At 38.4% G+C, this 17,376-nt stretch overlaps 1 protein-coding gene across 1 annotated transcript in view; it reads right to left on the bottom strand.

Moving 5' to 3' along the window:
- LOC126259469 (serine/threonine-protein kinase VRK1-like) overlaps nt 1-17,376 on the bottom strand; it is an 85,847-nt gene that overhangs the window by 8,520 nt on the left and 59,951 nt on the right. The window contains exon 9 of the mRNA XM_049956297.1: nt 12,753-12,847. Coding sequence (XP_049812254.1) covers nt 12,753-12,847 — 95 coding nt within the window. The remainder of the gene's footprint in view (nt 1-12,752; nt 12,848-17,376) is intronic.

The raw sequence follows: 17,376 nt of genomic DNA, 5'->3' as shown, positions 1-17,376 counted from the left end.
TTCTTAGTGCTGCAATTTTTTCGATCAGTGTGTTTCTGATTCACAAAGAACAGTTCAATTATGTGAAAGACGATTTATGGGAAATTGATGGCTGGAGTCAGTACAGTTTTACATCTAATAGACAGCACTCCAGAGGAATTACAGTAATTACACCATTTGACAGATGCCACCACAACAGAGCACTCCAAATGACGCAAGCACACCGAAGCAATGAGAAAAAAGCTGCAAGAAGCCTGACTGAATCTTACACCAACTATTGACAGATGTGAAAGACCATCAACAATCACATCTGTAATCCGAGAGTGCACATAGAAGAAGTTATATGGAGTTTCTGACAACAGTCAAACTGTAATGCAGATAACAGGAGATAGCACCAGTTATTCAAGAACAGATGCCCAAGGCTTTCACCCCAATCTCTCTCGCCAGGCAAACCTGTCTTGCAAGTTGAAATCAGACACCTCAGAGTTATGCCACAGACTTCTCAGCAATCCCCAAGCAACTGACTCTACTGCCAAGAATAATGTCACAGTATAAAACAGATATTTTGGGAAGGTAAAATAATACGTGGAAGTTTCCTTAATGGTGTGCTTCTGGATGTACTGCCAAACTGTTTCCGTATAAGGCACAATATTTTGAGAACCGACACATCCGTCTTCTTCACGAGCTGCAAGTCTTGGTGTTATGCGTACTTGTTGCCTGAACACCTACCACAATGAACTATTATTGTGTCTTATTATTTTCCCATGCCACTTCGTCTTCTATTTCTCTCTTTCTCACAGCATGCTTTATCCCATCTTACCATGTAATCTTCAGTTTTCCTCTTCTTCTTCTTCTCCTCCTCCTCTCCTAAGGACAGTACATCAAGATCTTCTTCAGCCATCTGTCATTTGCACTGTACGTCCATACCTTGTGATTTGCCGTTCTCTCTGTGATTCTTTCTTATGACTGGGTAATTTCCCTGATCATTTTATTTCTCACATGGTCTCACTGAGATATTCTGCACAATATTCTGGGAAAGACCATTTCTACAACTCTCAATTTGTTTTTATTTTTCCCATTCAGCCCCAGCATTCACATCCATAGGTCGTTACAGGCTCTACAATACTTCTATGGAGCATCATCTTTACTTTCCAACTTACCTTAGAACACCATAACAAGAAGGTTTAGCTTCTGCATTGCTGCACTTCTGTGGGCTATTCGTTGCTGTATTTACCAATTACTTCTCTCCTGAAAGGATGCTACCCAAATGTTTGATTTTTTTTTTTTTTTACATCTCTTGATATGCTGGCCCACTAGTGGTGGGTTTCCTACTTTTTGTCCACTGCATAGGAATCCAGTCTCTTGAAAATTTTCTTTTAATCCTCACTTATTATATTATACTATCTTAGCATAAAGCACCACTACCCAATCATCTACGAAGTACAAGGCATACAAATATGAATCTATTTTTTTTTCAACTGTCTATTCCTCCTCATTTCCTACTCCACAGGTCTAAGACTTTCTGGATATGTATTTTGAACTATGTAGGAGATACCCAGCATTCCTGTTTTTAATCCTTTTCTTACAGGGCCTCACAGATATTCTGTGCGATCTTCTGAGACAGATTGTTTCTTTTGTAATCCTGAAAGGCAGTAAAAAAATTTTATTCCCCACTCTGATTATACATGCTGTAAACTTCTACAGATTGCATATACTACTAACACGTCTTTTCGATCTCGTTCCCCTCAGAACTTTAAACTTTCTTGAGCAGCACTGTGCCATAAGCCTTCTGGAGATCTATGGACACCAAATGCCTATTCAAATTCCTTTCCAGTCTCCTTGCTATTAGTTTAGAAAATAAAAAGGTTGTCATCACATTTTTACTATCTTTCTTATGAATTTGACTGCTTGTCGTTGTGGTCTTCAGTCCTGAGACTGGTTTGATGCAGCTCTCAATGCTACTCTATCCTGTGCAAGCTTCTTCATCTCCCAGCACTTACTGCAACCCACATCCTTCTGAATCTGCTTGGTGTATTCATCTCTTGGCCTCCCTCTACGATTTTTACCCTCCACGCTGCCCTCCAATGCTAAATTTGTGATCCCTTGATGCCTCAGAACATGCCCAACCAACCGGTCCCTTCTTCTTGTCAAGTTGTGCCACAAACTCCTCTTCTCCCCTATTCTACTCAATACCTCCTCATTAGTTACGTGATCTACCCATATAACCTTCGGCATTCTTCTGTAGCACCACATTTCGAAAGCTTCTACTCTCTTCTTGTCCAAACTATTTATCATCCACATTTCACTTCCATACATGGCTACACTCCATACAAATACTTTCAGAAATGACTTCCTGACACTTAAAGTTATACTCGATGTTAACAAATTTCTCTTCTTTAGAAACGCTTTCCTTGCCATTGCCAGAATACATTTTATATCCTCTCTACTTTGACCATCATCAGTTATTTTGCTCCCCAAATAGCAAAACACCTTTACTACCTCATTTCCTAATCTAATTCCCTCAGCATCACCCGACTTAATTCGACTACATTCCATTATCCTCGTTTTGCTTTTGTTGATATTCATCTGATACCCTCCTTTCAAGACACTGCCCATTCCGTTCAACTGCTCTTCCAAGTCCTTTGCTGCCTCTGACAGAATTACAATGTGATCGGAGAACCTCAACATTTTTATTTCTTCTCCATGGATTTTAATACCTATTCCAAATTATTCTTTTGTTTCCCTTACTGCTTGCTCAATATACAGTCTGAATAACATCGGGGAGAGGCTACAACCCTGTCTCACTCCTTTCCCAACCACTGCTTCCCTTTCATGCCCCTCGACTCCTATAACTGCCATCTGGTTTCTGTACAAATTGTAAATAGCCTTTCGCTCCCTGTATTTTATCCCTGCCACCTTTAGAATTTGAAAGAGAGTATTCCAGTCAACATTGTCAAAAGCTTTCTCTAAGTCTACAAATGCTAGAAACGTAGGTTTGCCTTTCCTTAATCTTTCTTCTAAGATAAGGCGTAAGGTCAGTATTGCTTCACGTGTTCCAACATTTCTACGGAATCCAAACTGATCTTCCCCAAGGTCGGCTTCTACCAGTTTTTCCATTCGTCTGTAAAGAATTCGCGTTAGTATTTTGCAGCTGTGACCTATTAAACTGATATTCGGTAATTTTCACATCTGTCGACACCTGCCTTCTTTGGGATTGGAATTATCATATTCTTCTTGAAGTCTGTGGGTATTTCGCCTGTCCCATACATCTTGCTCAGCAGATGGTAGAGTTTTGTCATGACTGGCTCTCCCACGGCCGTCAGTAGTTCTAATGGAATTTTGTCTACTCCCGGGGCCTTGTTTCGACTCAGGTCTTTCAATGCTCTGTCAAACTCTTCACGCAGTATTGCATCTCTCATTTCATCTCCATCTACATCCTCCTCCATTTCCATAATATTGACCTCAAGTACATTGCCCCTGTATAGACCCTCTATATACTCCTTCCACCTTTCTGCTTTCCCCTCTTTGCTTAGAACTGAGTTTCCATCTGAGCTCTTGATATTCATAGATGTGGTTCTCTTTTCTCCAAAGGTCTCTCTAATTTTCCTGTAGGCAGTATCTACCTTACCCCTAGTGAGATAAGCCTCTACATCCTTACATTTGTCCTCTAGCCATCCCTGCTTAGCCATTTTGCACTTCCTGTCGATCTCATTTTTGAGACGTTTGTATTCCTTTTTGCCTGCTTCATTTACTGCATTTTTATATTTTCTCCTTTCATCAATTAAATTCAATATTTCTTCTGTTACCCAAGGATTTCTACTAACCCAAGGATTTCTACTAGCCCTCATCTTTTTACCTACTTGATCGTCTGCTGCCTTCACTACTTCATTCCTCAAAGCTACCCATTCTTCTTCTACTGTATTTCTTTCTCCCATTCTTGTCAATTGTTCCCTTATGCTCTCCCTCAAACTCTCTACAACCTCTGGTTTAGTCAGTTTATCAAGGTCCCATCTCCTTAATTTCCCACCTTTTTGCAATTTCTTCAGTTTTAATCTACAGTTCATAACCAATATACTGTGGTCAGAGTCCACATCTGCCCCTGGAAATGTCTTGCAATTTAAAACCTGGTTCCTAAATCTCTGTCTTGCCATTATATAATCTATCTGATACCTTTTAGTATCTCCAGGGTTCCTCCATGTATACAACCCTCTATCATGATTCTTGAACCAAGTGTTAGCTATGATTAATTTATGCTCTGTGCAAAATTCTACCAGACGGCTTCCTCTTTCAATTTCTTATCCCCAACCCATATTCACCTATGTTTCCTTCTCTCCCTTTTCCTACTCTCGAATTCCAGTCACCCATGACTATTAAAGTTTCATCTCCCTGAATAATTTCTTTTATCTCGTCATACATTTCATCAATTTCTTCATCTTCAGAGCTAGTTGGCATATAAACTTGTACAACTGTAGTAGGCATGGGCTTTGTGTCTATCTTGGCCACAATAATGCGTTCACTATGCTGTTTGTAGTGGCTTACCCGCACTCCAATTTTTTTTTTTTTTTCATTATTAAACCTACTCCTGCATTACCCCTTTTTCATTTTGTATTTATAACCCTGTATTCACCTGACCAAAAGTCTTGTTCCTCCTGACACCGAACTTCACTAATGCCCACTATATCTAACTTCAACCTATCCATTTCCATTTTTAAATTTTCTAACCTACCTGCCCAATTAAGGGGATCTGACATTCCACGCTCCGATCCATAGAACGCCAGTTTTCTTTCTCCTGATAATGACGTCGTCCTAAGTAGTCCCCGCCTTGAGATCCGAATGGGGGACTATTTTACCTACGGAATATTTTACCCAAGAGGACGCCATCATCATTTAACCATACAGCAAAGCTGCATTCCCTCTGGAAAAATTACGGCTGTAGTTTTCCCTTGCTTTCAGCCGTTTGCAGTACAACAACAGCAAGGCCATTTTGGTTAGTGTTACAAGGCCAGATCAGTCAATCATCCAGACTGTTGCCCCTGCAAATACTGAAAAGGCTGCTGCCCCTCTTCAAGAACCACACGTTTGTCTGGCCTCTCAACAGATTCCCATCCGTTGTGGCTGCACCTACAGTACAGCCATCTGTATCGCTGAGGCACGCAAGCCTCCCCACCAACGGCAAGGTCCATGGTTCATGGGGAGAGGGGAGGGGGGAATTTGACTTAGATACACCAAATTCCACTCCTTGGGCACTTCTTCCTCCTTTAATATGCATGCCTTAAAAAACTTACTCAAACATTTCCATAACACATTCAGACCATATTTCATTAATTCTATTTACATGTTTCCTGGTTGGGAAATTCTTTCGACTTCTGCTGTAGTACTGAGTCTATATTTCCCACAGATAATTTATTCTTGCAGTCCAGTTCTATATCCCCATACCCGAAGTTCTCTTTTCCGTTTGCTGTATCGAAATTATTTTTCCTATTATCTCCCCTTAAAACTCTTCACTGTCTTCCATGCTTCTAGTAACTTTCTTGACTGTCATTCACATCTGCATAGTTAGATGTGCAAACACATTATGTTTTTTTTGTTTTAGATACTCTGAACTAATTGGTTTGTTAATAAGCTCATGGCGTTTCTCCATAAGTTTAATAAACACAACAGATACACATAACAGAAACTTTATTCGTCAATAATATATTCTTCTTCACTATTTACACCAGTCTGCCAATTGCCAGGGTAACTTTTAAATTCAATGATTGTAAGAAATCACATGGTTTTGAGGCAAAGAACTCATTGAGCCATGTTTGGTGCGCATTTTCATCCGGAAAGAAGTTCCTTCAAAGTTGTTGGGTAGAGAGCATTAGAGATGAAAATCTGAGGGTGCAAGATCAGGTGAATAAGGTGTGTGTGGAATGACACACACCCGTGTCACTGATCCACCAGATGCATAACATTGTCTTTTGTGGATGCACGCAGATCTTTGTCCAGTAATGATACATGATAGGGATTAGTCTGTGTTGTTCACATGCCACTCACCAATTTTTGTGATTTTGGCTTGGAGGATGTGGTACCAAGTCACCCGATTTCTGAACCTTCCCCATTACATGAAAATCTCTCACAATGGTGGAATGATTGCAGTTCATCAAATTTGCCAGCTCTTGAATACACGGACATGGATCAATGTGGATTAAATGATCTTCATCAAACCGTGAATGTTTTCCTGAATGTGGAGAGTCAATACTGTCAAAATGAACCTCCTTAAAACAAGAAAACCATTTTCTTGCCTTGCTCTCAGCAATGGCTACATCCCCACACATGTCGCTAATGATTATGGCTGCTGGCATCCCTCACTGAACTCAAACAGAAGAATGGGTTGGAAATTTCTCCACTAGGCAATCCACTCACTATCTCCAAATGATGAAATGTAAACTCAAATAGCAACAGTGAACTAAACATAAAAAATGACAGTCGATAAACCCACAGCAACCAGAATACCAACATGCAAAACAAAAATTCTCAAACTTATGCACAAACCTAATAAATTAGTTTAGATGTAATGCCAGCAAATTAACTATCTAAGTTTGTTCCCAGTTTTCATTTTTAAATTGATTTCAGAATAGTTAAATTGAAGCTTTTGTTGTCTGTTTAATAGTAACAGGATATGAAGTAGTTCACACACACACACACACACACACACACACACACACACACACACACACACACACACACACCTTCATACAAACTGGGAGCTAAGGCACTTACAGATTAGGTAGGCACCAATTTTAACATGTGATGCAATTGCAAGAAACTAACTAATAGGAATAGCCAAATATGTGACACACACAGAGAATTAGAATGATAATTAGTACAAATGAAATATTTCTGCACAGAGTCATTCTTAATGTCAGGTTGACAATGATCAAATGTCCATAAAAATCAATAGCAATACCAACCTGTAAAACAAAGTATGTGAACAGAAAAAACCATTTACACAATAATTCAGTTCATGTATCTGGATGTCATGGCTTCCATAATATCAGTAAAACTTTTGAAGTACATTGTGGTAGCATTCACATGTATCATTTATCAAATCAGATCACATGGATGTATTTATTGAACTAAAAGTTTTAACTGAAATACCACAACCACAAAGACAAAACATAATTGAAATACTTTGAAATATTTAAGACAAAATGCAAAGTTACACACAAATCATGTAATTGAATTGCTAGGTCTTTACAGAGTGAGTAGTAGTGTCGCAACAGCCAATTGATCATTATGTGATGCCCAATATCAACATCAAAATATTGTCAATAAAACTTTATTTATTTCATCTTCAAGCATTTTGCACGCTATCGATGTTAATAATCTACACAAATTGAGTAATATGTATCACTGCATACAATAATAAAGAAAACAGTTAAAGCACGTAAACTTGCATACAGACACACGATGAATGTAAGTTAGAAATGTAGATATTTCTTTGCACAATCAAAAAATTTCTCTTGGCATAGAAAACTTTGTTCTTAAGCCAATTTTGTAGAAGATTTCCAAGAGAGTTTAATAAGGTGGTGTGTGCTTCTGGCAGCAGTGCATTGTACAGTTATGGATAGCTACTGTGGGTTTTGCTTAGTCTTGTAACGAACTGGGCAATCTTTTCCTTGTAACATGTATTGCAGCAATGAAATGATTGCCTTAATCTGTGACACTATGCAACAAAGTATAAATAACGATGGTACTGTGCTAACATCCAGTTTCTTGGGGGAAGGGGGGGGGGGATGTGGCCTGCAAGATTCATTAAGATACCTTGTTTATGAAGATACCTGATACACATCTGAGTCTTTTCTGCCACACAAAAAAACTCATTTTGCCCCAGTGGAGCTGCCAAAGCACCATGTTCTCTCTCTCTCTCTCTCTCTCTCTCTCTCTCTCTCTCTCTCTCTCTCACACACACACACACACACACACACACACACACACACACTCACTCACTCACTCCAAGTTTATGTAACAGGTACATGACTCTTCAGAATTTAGTGCATATAGAACTGTGAGGAGCTTCCAGATTAATTTAGAATCCAAGTATACACCAAGAAATTTAACGGACATACAATCATTGTTGGTATTGCATGTAAAAATTACATTTTCAATCTTATTTTGATTTGCAGAGAATTCACTGTCGTTAAACCAGTTTCTAGAAATTCTTAGGTTGGCTTGGCTTTGTTTTTTTAGATCCTCTATGTTGTTTCAGTTACAATGAAAGTGGTTATCATCGGCACCCAGAACAGATTTACATAGTATGATACTTGGTAGGTCATTAATATAGATTATACACAATAACAGTCCCAGTATGAAAGCTTGAGGAATGCCTCTTCAAACATCTAGGGCTCATAACACTGAAGTGTACTTTTTGCTTCCTACTATCAAGATACGATTCTATAAGGGCGAGTTCTGTATCTCGAATGCCATAGCACGTCAGGTTATCTATTAGAATCTAATACCTCACAGAGTCAAATGCCTTACTTAGGTCAATCAATAGGGCATCAACAGATAATTTTGCATCAAAGGCACTGAGAATTGTCAAAACATTTTAAACTGCTGTCAGTGTAGATGAAGTTTCCCTGGAGCCATACTGTGTGTGTCAGTGTTCCATAGCAGGTGAAATGTTTGTAAATTTGTTGGTGCATGCAATGTTCAACTATTTTCGAGAATACTGGTACAAGAGAAATATGACGATGGTTATCAATGAATCGCTTGTCTCCTTTTCTATGCACAGGGATAACTAATGTTAACTGTAAGGAAGCCGGAAAAGAACAGCTCATAAAAATCCAGTTTATTAGTGCACAGAGCAGTTGTAGAATAATGTCCACTAACATTTTAATAACAAAATTTGACACATCATTCATGTCTTCTGATTCTGAATAGCTGAATTTTGCTACAGTTACTGCAACATTAGTGACAGGAATTTGTTCCTTACTTGAATGAGGATGATGCAGGTTTGTTGTGGGATATGTATAACTGTTTTTCCTTCCTAAATGGTTATAAATCCCCAATTTGTAGTTTCCATTTTGTTGAGTTGGGTGTCCTTTGTTGCCAGAATTAACTAAGAAGTCATTCAGTTCATTGGGTGTACACTGGTATCATCAGAAGTGGTTCCATTAGCATTGCTCTCTTCTGCTTTGATGATTCTCCATGCAGCCTTGCATTTGTTTCTTTACTCTGAATATACTTATCATTGGCCATTCACTTCTGTCTTATAATTTCTCATCTGTACCTTTTCTTTAGTTGAACATACTGAAGTATATCTTATTCACTGTTCTTTGATATGTTACAAAATTTGATAAACCATGTTCTTAATTTTCTGAGGTCAGGTGTGAACCATCGATGTAAACTTCTACAATTACTTTCGCTTGGTTTCCCCTTGTGTCTTTTTAATACAAGGGCGAGTCAAATGAAAACCTTAAATAATATTTTTTAAATATTATTTATTGTGCAGAACTGGTACAAAGTTGTGTAATGTAATATCTCTTTATATTCGATGAATTATTCTGATACAATTCTACCCTTGAATGACGTTTACAAATTTTCTATCTTCATACTCGCAGAATCCATGCGCAAAATAGTTTCATACAATAGCTATGCCATGAGCGCATAATCATTCTTTGTAGTACTCTCTCTGGGGGTGGTTAGAAAAAAAAAAGCTTCCGAGATTGTCTTCGTGCCGATTAGCCTGAGCTTTGTTTGAGGAACTGTAATCTGATTATTGAGATTTATGACAGAAGATAACTGATACGAAATAGTACGATTAAAAGGGATATATATTGTCTGCTTGTGTCTGTATGTGTGGATGGATATGTGTGTGTGTGCGAGTGTATACCTGTCCTTTTTTCCCCCTAAGGTAAGTCTTTCCGCTCCCGGGATTGGAATGACTCCTTACCCTCTCCCTTAAAACCCACATCCTTTCATCTTTCCCTCTCCTTCCCTCTTTCCTGACGAAGCAACCGTTGGTTGCGAAAGCTAGTATTTTGTGTGTATATTTGTGTTTGTTTGTGTGTCTATCGACCTGCCAGCGCTTTTGTTTGGTAAGTCTCATCATCTTTCTTTTTAGATATATTTTTTCCACGTGGAATGTTTCCCTCTGTTTGTATATATATATATATATATGTATATATATATATATATATATATATATATATATATATATATATATATATATATATATATATATATATATATATTGCTCCTTCATACAAAAGGTGTGTATTTGACATTTGAGAATTAATGATATTCATCGATATATTGCGTAGTTGTTAATCAGAAGGGAACTTCCCAAAGACTGGATACGAACCTGCATTTAATAATCCAAGAGCTCCATTACTTTTTCAGAAGGTTAAACTTCATCAAAGCCAAATATCCGCTTGATCTGAGGTTTCCCGACTGATTATACAACACTCCCAAAATTACGAGGCATTTTATTTGTACAGATTAGCAGACTGCCGCAAAGCACGAGCCACCAGAGAAGAAGAATCATCGCCTGATTTCATTCTAACAAGTAAAATTTCTGAATCATTTTGAGTGAATGAGCTATGACTGTGTTTCATATTATGAATGACTGATTGCTCGAACGAATTGAGAGCCACATAATCACGTAGATAGGAGGAAAAATTACAGTCACTTTTCAACATAATCTCCCCCACGCTCAATGCAAGTCCTCCAGCACTTACAAAGTGCATAAATTCCTTTAGAAAAAAATTCTTTTGATAGTCCACGCAACCACTCGTGCACCGTGTGACATACCTCTTCATCAGAACTTATCTGTAAACATGCTGCAATGTCATTCAGTGTCACTCGGCAGTTTTCCTTCACTATGGCTTCAACTGCTGCAATGTTCTGTGGAGTCACAACTCATTGTGCCTGACCTGGAGAGGAGTATCTTCCACTGAAGTCACAGCACTTGCGAACTTCCTACTCCATTCGTAGAATTGCTGCTGTGACAAACATTCATCACCGTACTGAACCTTCATTCGTCGATGAATTTCGATAGGTTTCACACCTTCACTATGCAAAAACCGAATAACAGAACAGTGTTCTTCCCTGGTGCAAGTCGCAAGTGGGCAGCCATCTTTATACAGATACTGAGACGGTATGTGTGCATCTGCACTGTGCTGCCACCTACAGGCAATTCTGCGCGCTGTTTATAGCACGCTTACCAACTTACAGAATAATGGCGCGGAATTTCCATTTGTTATTACAAATTTAAGGTTTTCATTTGACTCACCCTCATACATCAGGACAGCACTGATTAATAATATTAGAAACAAGACTGGCAAGGTGTCAAAAGCTTCATAAACATTTGAAAACTGAGACAGGGCATTGGACCATTCTATAACACACAGCTGTGATCTGAAAGCATTGATATGAGAATCATTAACAATTCTAACATATTTGAGTTGTTCACATTGCTCTGTGCGATTTTTGTCAGCAATTTTAAACATGTCCCTTCATGATCTGATTGATACATGGTATTAAAAAGCCCTATTTTAAAAATTTTTCTTTCTGTACTTGTTGTAACATGGTCCAGACATGATAGCTGTCTTGTTATTTGTGCAAAACACATTGGGTGACATGAGGACATTAAGCAAATATTAAGTGGATCTTAGGCCATTTCCCCTCATCCGAGAAGCTGAACACTGGGCTGGTACTTAAGTCTCAGTTACACAATTCACATACCTTTCAAAAAGGTTAACACACTTTCTCATTGGATAACACTAGACACAGACAGAAGAAATACATGAATTCTGTCCCTGGGGGAAGGCTTGGCAGCAAGAAGAGCATCCAGACACCCTCTACCAGTAGCATTGCCAAATTGAGATTCACGTACTGATTCTACGAAGACACAGGATAAGGCAAGGAAAAAGAATAGTTTAGTTGCAAACAAAATGTGGCTGAGTTACTGTTATTTGTCATACAGACATACGTATACAATTAACAACAATATATACATACAAATGAAGTCCAAAAGGAGTACGTAAGAGCTCTGTCTCAACTGACCTTACAGAGTGATGTCAAGAGAGAGTATCAACTGCAAAGTTGTTAGAGTGGCAACATCTCTTGGGACATTCCCCTACAGCATGGCCAATAGTCTGCTCTGGAACTTCACAGTCATTTAATGATGTGCCTGAGGAGCTACAAAGTCACACAATGGCGTGTCCAGGAGTTCCCACTTGTACGTGAAGGAGTTAGTTCTTGTGTGTGTACTATATCAAGTAAATTTAACACTTCTGTGACAAATTGCAGGAAGCAATGATTGTCCATACCTGCCAGTCAATATTAGTCAAGCGATACCTTCGGGTTCACTACATTTTTCCTCTAGAAAATGTGAAATGTCAAATTTCCCTGTACACTACTGAATGAGTCTTAAAAAAGAATGAAGTTACAGTAAGTGGAAAGAGATGGGGAGGCAGCTGAAACGGGACTAATACACCAACTCATCACTATCTGCCCTTGCACAAACATATCTAACAGTAAGTTGGATCAAACTAAGTTATTTCCTCCACCATGAAATATTTATTACACTCTTTTCTTGAGCTGCTGACTTAGAATGCTTTAATGTATATCCTTCAATAGAGTGCTTATATCAATCACATTTTCATAAATTTTGCATGTCCTATTTATATGAACAACAGTAACAATCCACACAACAATAGAATACACAATTTCATGTAAGACTACTATCCGCTCCATAGCAAGAATTATACTTCAACATTACATACCTGTTGAAATTATGAGCAACACATGGTTGTCTGTAAATGTTTCTGAACGGCTTCTTTGGTTTAAAACCAATGTTTTCTGGTTCTTCAAAAGAGCACTGCAACAAACATTTGTAACTATAAAACACATGCAGTTGCAATCACACTTTGCTATCTCAGTAATTAGCCTTTTTATTTTATACGTCTGAATTCACTTCTGAATAGAATAAAAAGCTTCGCAAGTGTTCCACTGAGCACAAGGATTGGATTGAAGGCCACTCAAAGGGTATGTACAAGTATTTAGGCATCATGATACAAAAGCTCCAAAGTTGAAACTATAATGAAAAAAATAATGTGAATACAGCCTAAAAGGAGTAAAAATTATCACTGCAGGTAATCAGAAACAAATTCATTCATACATCATATAAAGAGAGACTTCAGGTATTCTAGATTACTTTATACAGCGATTCAAAATTATGTTAACAATTAGTATGCTAATATACAGGGTGGTCCATTGATTGTGACCGGGCCAATATCTCATGAAATAAGCGTCAAACAAAAAAACTACAAACAACGGAACTTGTCTAGCCTGAAGGGGAAAACCAGATGGCGCTATGATTGGCCTGCTAGATGGCACTGCCATAGGTCAAACGGATATCAACTGCAATTTTTTAAACAGGAACCCCCATTTTTTATTACATATTCGTGTAGTACATAAAGAAATACGAATGTTTTAGTTGGACCACTTTTTTCACTTTGTGATAGATGGTGCTGTAACAGTCACAAACGTATGGCTCACAATTTTAGACGAACAGTTAGAACAGGTAGGTTTTTTAAATTAAAATACAGAACATAGGTATGTTTGAACATTTTATTTCGGTTGTTCCAATGTGATATATGTTCCTTTGTGAACTTATCATTTCTGAGAACGCATGTTGTTACAGCGTGATTACCTGGTAAATACCACATTAATGCAATAAATGCTCAAAATGATGTCCGTCAACCTCAATGCATGTGGCAATACGTGTAACGACATTCCTCTCGACAGTGAGTAGTTCGCCTTCCGTAATGTTCGCACATGCATTGACAATGCGCTGACGCATGTTGTCAGGCGTTGTCGGTGGATCACGATAGCAAATATCCAACTTTCCCCACAGAAAGAAATCCGGGGACGTCAGATCCAGTGAACGTGCGGGCCATGATATGGTGCTTTGACGACCAATCCACCTGTCATGAAATATGCTATTCAATATCGCTTCAACCGCACGCGAGCTATGTGCCGGACATCCATCATGTTGGAAGTACATCGCCATTCTGTCATGCAGTGAAACATCTTGTAGTAACATCAGTAGAACATTACATAGGAAATCAGCATATATTGCACCATTTAGATTGCCATCGATAAAATGGGGGCCAATTATCCTTCCTCCATAATGCCACACCATACATTAACCCGCCAAGGTCACTGATGTTCCATTTGTCGCAGCCATCATGGATTTTCTGTTGCCCAATAGTGCATATTGTGCCAGTTTAAGTTACCGCTGTTGGTGAATGACGCTTCGTCGCTAAATAGAATGCGTACAAAAAATCTGTCATTGTCCCGTAATTTCTCTTGTGCCCAGTGGCAGAACTGTACACGACATTCAAAGTCGTCACCATGCAATTCCTGGTGCATAGAAATATGGTACGGGTGCAACTGATGTTGATGTAGCATTCTCAACACTGACGTTTTTGAGATTCCCGATTCTCGTGCAATTTTTCTGCTACTGATGTGCGGATTAGCTGCGACAGCAGCTAAAACACCTAATTGGGCATCATCATTTGTTGCAGGTCGTGGTTGTCGTTTCACATGTGGCTGAACACTTCCTGTTTCCTTAAATAACGTAACTATCCGGCGAACGGTCCGGACACTTGGATGATGTCGTCCAGGATACCGAGCAGCAAACATAGCACATGCCCATTGGGCATTTTGATCACAATAGCCATACATCACAATAGCCATACATCACAATAGCCATACATCACAATAGCCATACATCACAATAGCCATACATCACAATAGCCATACATCACAATAGCCATACATCACAATAGCCATACATCACAATAGCCATACATCACAAAAGCCATACATCACAAAAGCCATACATCATCACGATATTGACCTTCTCCGCAATTGGTAAACAGCCCATTTTAACACCGGTAATGTATCATGAAGCAAATACCGTCTGCACTGGCGCAATGTTACGTGATACCACGTACTTACACGTTTGTGACTATACAGCGCCATCTATCACAAAGCAAAAAAAGTGGTCCAAATAAAACATTCATATTCCTTTACGTACTACATGAATATATAATAAAAAATGGGGGTTCGTATTTTTAAAAAAAACGCAGTTGATATCCGTTTGACCTACGGCAGTGCCATCTAGCGGGCAAGCCATAGCACCATCTGGTTTCCCTCTTCAAGCTAGACAAGTTTCGTTCGTTGTAGTTTTTTCGTTTGACGCTTATTTCATGAGATATTTGGCCCAGTCACGATAAATGGACAATATTTTGTTTGAAACATTAGATAAAAACAGCATGTGTGGGCGCGTGTATACCTGTCCTTTTTCCCCCCTAAGGTAAGTCTTTCTGCTCCCGGGATTGGAGTGACTCCTTACCCTCTCCCTTAAAACCCACATCCTTTTGTCTTTCCCTCTCCTTCCCTCTTTCCTGATGATGCAACGTTGGGTTGCAAAAGCTTGAAATTTGTTTGTGTATTTGTGTGTTTTTCGCCGGCCGTAGTGGTCGTGCGGTTCTAGGCACTACAGTCTGGAGCCGAGCGACTGCTACGGTCGCAGGTTCAAATCCTGCCTCGGGCATGGATGTGTGTGATGTCCTTAGGTTAGTTAGGTTTAATTAGTTCTAAGTTCTAGGCGACTGATGACCTTAGAAGTTAAGTCCCATAGTGCTCAGAGCCATTTGAACCATTCAGAGCCATTTGTGTGTTTTTCATTGTGTATCAACATACTATCGCTTTCTCGTTTGATAAGTTAACAGCATCTTTGTTTTTTATATATATTTTCCCACGTGGAATGTTTCCCTCTATTATATATAATGAGAAAAGCAGCTACTCTGAAACAAGCCACTGCCCTTCCTCTAATCCCACTCAGATGCTGTTTTTATCTAATGTTTCAAACAAAATATTTATATAACTTTACACATACTGCTATCCATTCTATATATACATGCAAAGCAATATCTGTTTAATACAGATTTACATGGAATTTATCGTAAGTTCAAATATTCTGATACTCTGTAGGAGTAGCCGATGAGGTATTATTTTACTTTCTTTTTCAACATATGGAAATTTTCAGTTTCCCTTCTGATGTCTACAGGCAACTTGTTATGGACTCTTGCAACAGTATACAAAACTCTATTCCGAACCCTTGACTGGGACATGTAGTCTACATGGATTTTAATTTTATCTCTGCTATTGTATATGTGTGATGTCTGTTCTTTCGAACACGTATTATAGACAAGTGCTTTCTTCCACCTACCAAACTCAGTTTTTTGTTAGAGTGATCTATAGTAGTCAGTCAGTCAGTCAGTCAGTCAGTCTCATGAGTCATTTTGCACGACATATCATAATGAAGTGGAATTAGTCATTTTACATTCACATTGAAAATTAACGTGTAAATATGGTTACACATTGAATAATCATAATTTTTAAAAAATAATTTACAGATGTGACTTAGTAATTCCTATCCACCACATTTTACACATTACAATAATACAAATTCTTCTACAGAATAGGAGTTATCAAGGAGAAAATTTATCTGTTTGCTTTACATTTTACTTTGCAGCCTGCCAGATATTTTATGTCACTAGGTAAGTGATCAAAAATTTTAGCTGCATCACTGTGTGCCCCTTTTGTGGAGTAATGACTATCATCTTTCCTTCTGCTATTGTATTTGTTTACATTATTGTTCCTTTTGAACTGCAGTGGATTATTTACAACAAACTTCATGAGGGAATATGCCGTGAAGCTGTAATCAGAGTGCCCAACTCGAACATATGTCTATAATATGTTCGAGGGTTAGCTCCACTTATTATTCTTACAGCATGTTTTTGAGCAATTAAGACTTTCTTTCTTCAAGAGTAGTTACCCTAGAACATTATTCCATATGACATTACTGAATGAAAATACTGATCTGTCTGTTCCCAAGATTTGCAATGATTCTAAGTGTAAATGTAGCTGAACCAAGTTGTTTTAGGAATTGCAAAATGTGCTATTTCCAGTTTTAATTTTCATCAATATGGACACCTAATAATTCTGAAGTTTGCACCCTATTTATTATTTCCTCACCACGGGTTACACTTACTACTACTGTAGTACCCCCTTGCAAAACTGAATACGTTGTCTTTTTTAAACTGAGCTGAGGACATTAGCAGAAAACCAGTAAAAGTACTTTTACAAATACTGCTTACCATTTCTTTCTCTTTGTACGCTTGGATTGATTACAATACTAGTATCATCTGCAATGTTAACTAATTCTGCTTGTATATTACACGGAAGATCAATTACATAAATGAGGAAAACTAATGGACCTAATAAGCCTCGGGGGGAATCCCATGTGAGATTTCTTTCCAGTCAGAATAATAT

The sequence above is a fragment of the Schistocerca nitens genome, chromosome 5 (genome assembly GCF_023898315.1).
Source record: "Schistocerca nitens isolate TAMUIC-IGC-003100 chromosome 5, iqSchNite1.1, whole genome shotgun sequence".
NCBI classification, from domain to species: domain Eukaryota; kingdom Metazoa; phylum Arthropoda; class Insecta; order Orthoptera; family Acrididae; genus Schistocerca; species Schistocerca nitens.
The sequence above is the reverse complement of the archived record's forward strand: the minus strand, read 5'-3'. Positions and strand labels throughout refer to the sequence as shown.